This window comes from Lipotes vexillifer, unplaced genomic scaffold (genome assembly GCF_000442215.2).
Source record: "Lipotes vexillifer unplaced genomic scaffold, Lipotes_vexillifer_v1.1 scaffold2, whole genome shotgun sequence".
Lineage (NCBI taxonomy): Eukaryota > Metazoa > Chordata > Mammalia > Artiodactyla > Lipotidae > Lipotes > Lipotes vexillifer.
In genome coordinates this window covers 65448-67670 of record NW_006786129.1, presented here as the reverse complement: position 1 = coordinate 67670, position 2223 = coordinate 65448, and the positions used below count along the sequence as shown (strand labels likewise).

The following is a 2223-nucleotide window of genomic DNA, read 5'->3' as shown; positions in this document are numbered from 1 at the left end:
TCACTCAGCCTTGCCTCTTCTGAAAATAGTTAATAGCCTATTTGTAAATTCAGCTTTGCATCTTTATTTCCCTTGTTATAAACTAAAGGCTTATTCAAAATTGGAGTGATCATTACTGGTGACCAAAGGGTCTACAATAGACATACCACTCCCTGCTCTTTAAAATTAGGTTTCCTTGGATTTTTAAAATGAAAATTTTCATAGCACTAAATTGACTTGTGCTATTTAAAAAAAATCCTAACACCCAGCTGTTAACAGTTTACTTCTAGCCAGGGCACCAGCGTCCCAGCCAGCAGCCAGGAACAGGAAGCCAAACTGATAGAGATGCTACTTCTCTCTGCGGTGGTACTCATAGTACAACATGTGAGTGTATAAAGTTAACATGTTGTACATCTTAGTTTACACTGTATTATATGTCAACTATATTTCAATTTTAAAAAGTGACAAGGAGGGCTCCCCACTGCTGCGGTTACTAGTTAGCAGGGAAGAGTCACCAGCACTGCTTGTGTCTCGCTGGCTTCAAACATCGCTGGAGGTTGAGTGACCCGGGCAGGTCTTGGAGATGACAGCTGCACTGTCCTGGCCATTTCAGTTTTCCCCTAGTCGCCAGCAGTTGCCCGAACTGGGAAGTCTCTGCTTGCAGCGCTATGATGCGCCCACCCGTGAGGCCCGTTGAAACCAAGTTTTCGCATCCCTTGTCTCTGAGTAGAAATATCTCAGGCTTGGAAAGGTTTCCCATGAGGACAGACTCGACGGCCCGAGAGGTCCCTCACCTTGCAAAGCCAGATGCACGCGGTGAAGGAGCACAGGGGAAGCACCTGACCGAGGCGCCCCAGGCGGCTAGAAAGCCAAAAGCTCTCACCTGCCTCTGGTTAGAAAGCCACCTGGAGCAGATAGTGGCTGCTGGAGCGACGTGCCTGTCTCTCCCCTTCCCCCTGCCAATTAACAGACGTTAGGGAAATTCGATGCTTTATTAGAACTCTTTAGATTCGTGTTTGCAAACATTTAACAGGGAGTGGCGGGGAGCGGGGAAAACAAGAACAACCCACACCATTCTTTTCTCAGCTTCTGCAGCAGAATAGGGTTCCAGGAGGGGCTTCCACTTTGACCTTGCCTGGCTCTCTTGCTCCTGGGCCCGAAACGCGTTCAGAACCTGTTAACCGGACCCTGGATAGCTTCGGGGAAGCTCTGGGTGGCCGCCTCCCGGGCTGCGCCGGGGGACCGCTGGGTGGCCGCCTCCCGGGCAGCGCCGGGGAAGCTCTGGGTGGCCGCCTCCCGGGCTGCGCCGGGGGACCGCTGGGTGGCCGCCTCCCGGGCAGCGCCGGGGGACCGCTGGGTGGCCGCCTCCCGGGCAGCGCCGGGGGACCGCTGGGTGGTCGCCTCCCGGGCAGCGCCGGGGGACCTCTGGGTGGCCGCCTCCCGGGCAGCGCCGGGGGACCGCTGGGTGGCCGCCTCCCGGGCAGCGCCGGGGGACCGCTGGGTGGCCGCCTCCCGGGCAGGAGGCTTCTCAGAGCCTGGAAGAAGAGCAAAGAGAGAAGGTCGCACCTGTGTCCCACATACTCTCCACCTAAGGAGTTACCCCTTCGGGCTGCGGGGGTGGGAGCCCGGAATCTGAGAGAACGAGGTCAATTTGCTCCTCTGGATCCCTTACAAAGAGGAAACCTTCTTCCAGTCGAATTAAGAGAATGAGACCGCTGCCCCGGCACAGCCAGGACGCACCAGAATCCCTCCCAAGGAACCCGGGGCCTGCCTAGGGTACCTTTCATTGTACCCGGCCCCGTACTTTGCGCCCGGAGTTGGCGGTGATAGTCAGCCAAGTTCATGATCATCGTGTATACATCCTTCTGGTAATAAGGCCGTCCAAATATCAAGATCTCAGCCTCGCCGTCCGGGTCCCACTGATTAACGTGAAGCAGGGTCTGCGACACACACTCGACATGCGGGATGTGCTCTCCGCCCAGGCCTGCGCAGGAAGCAACGAGATGCTGAGCAGTGGGGCCTGGGAGGGGAGGCAGCGGGGGCCCCGATGCGAGCCAGAGCCGCGAAGAGGCTGCCTGGGCGCGGCCAGCCTGCGGGGAGGGGCGGCCTCGGCCTCACCGCTCGGGCCCGCTCACCGAAGATTGCTTCCACCAGCCAGGCCTCCAGGTGAATTGCCCTCGGACTCTTCAGGTACTCGGAGTGAAACCAGTAGGGCCGCTTGGTGAGGTTACCGAGCACCTCGAA

At 57.4% G+C, this 2223-nt stretch overlaps 1 protein-coding gene across 1 annotated transcript in view; it reads right to left on the bottom strand.

The window, feature by feature from the left end:
- Window positions 1-1146: 1146 nt before the first annotated feature.
- KHDC3L (KH domain containing 3 like, subcortical maternal complex member) overlaps window positions 1147-2223 on the bottom strand; it is a 1263-nt gene continuing 186 nt past the window's right edge. Inside the window, exons 2-4 of the mRNA XM_007458406.1 lie at window positions 2115-2217; window positions 1784-1963; window positions 1147-1514 (exon numbers count right to left, since the gene is read on the bottom strand). Coding sequence (XP_007458468.1) covers window positions 1147-1514; window positions 1784-1963; window positions 2115-2217 — 651 coding nt within the window. The remainder of the gene's footprint in view (window positions 1515-1783; window positions 1964-2114; window positions 2218-2223) is intronic.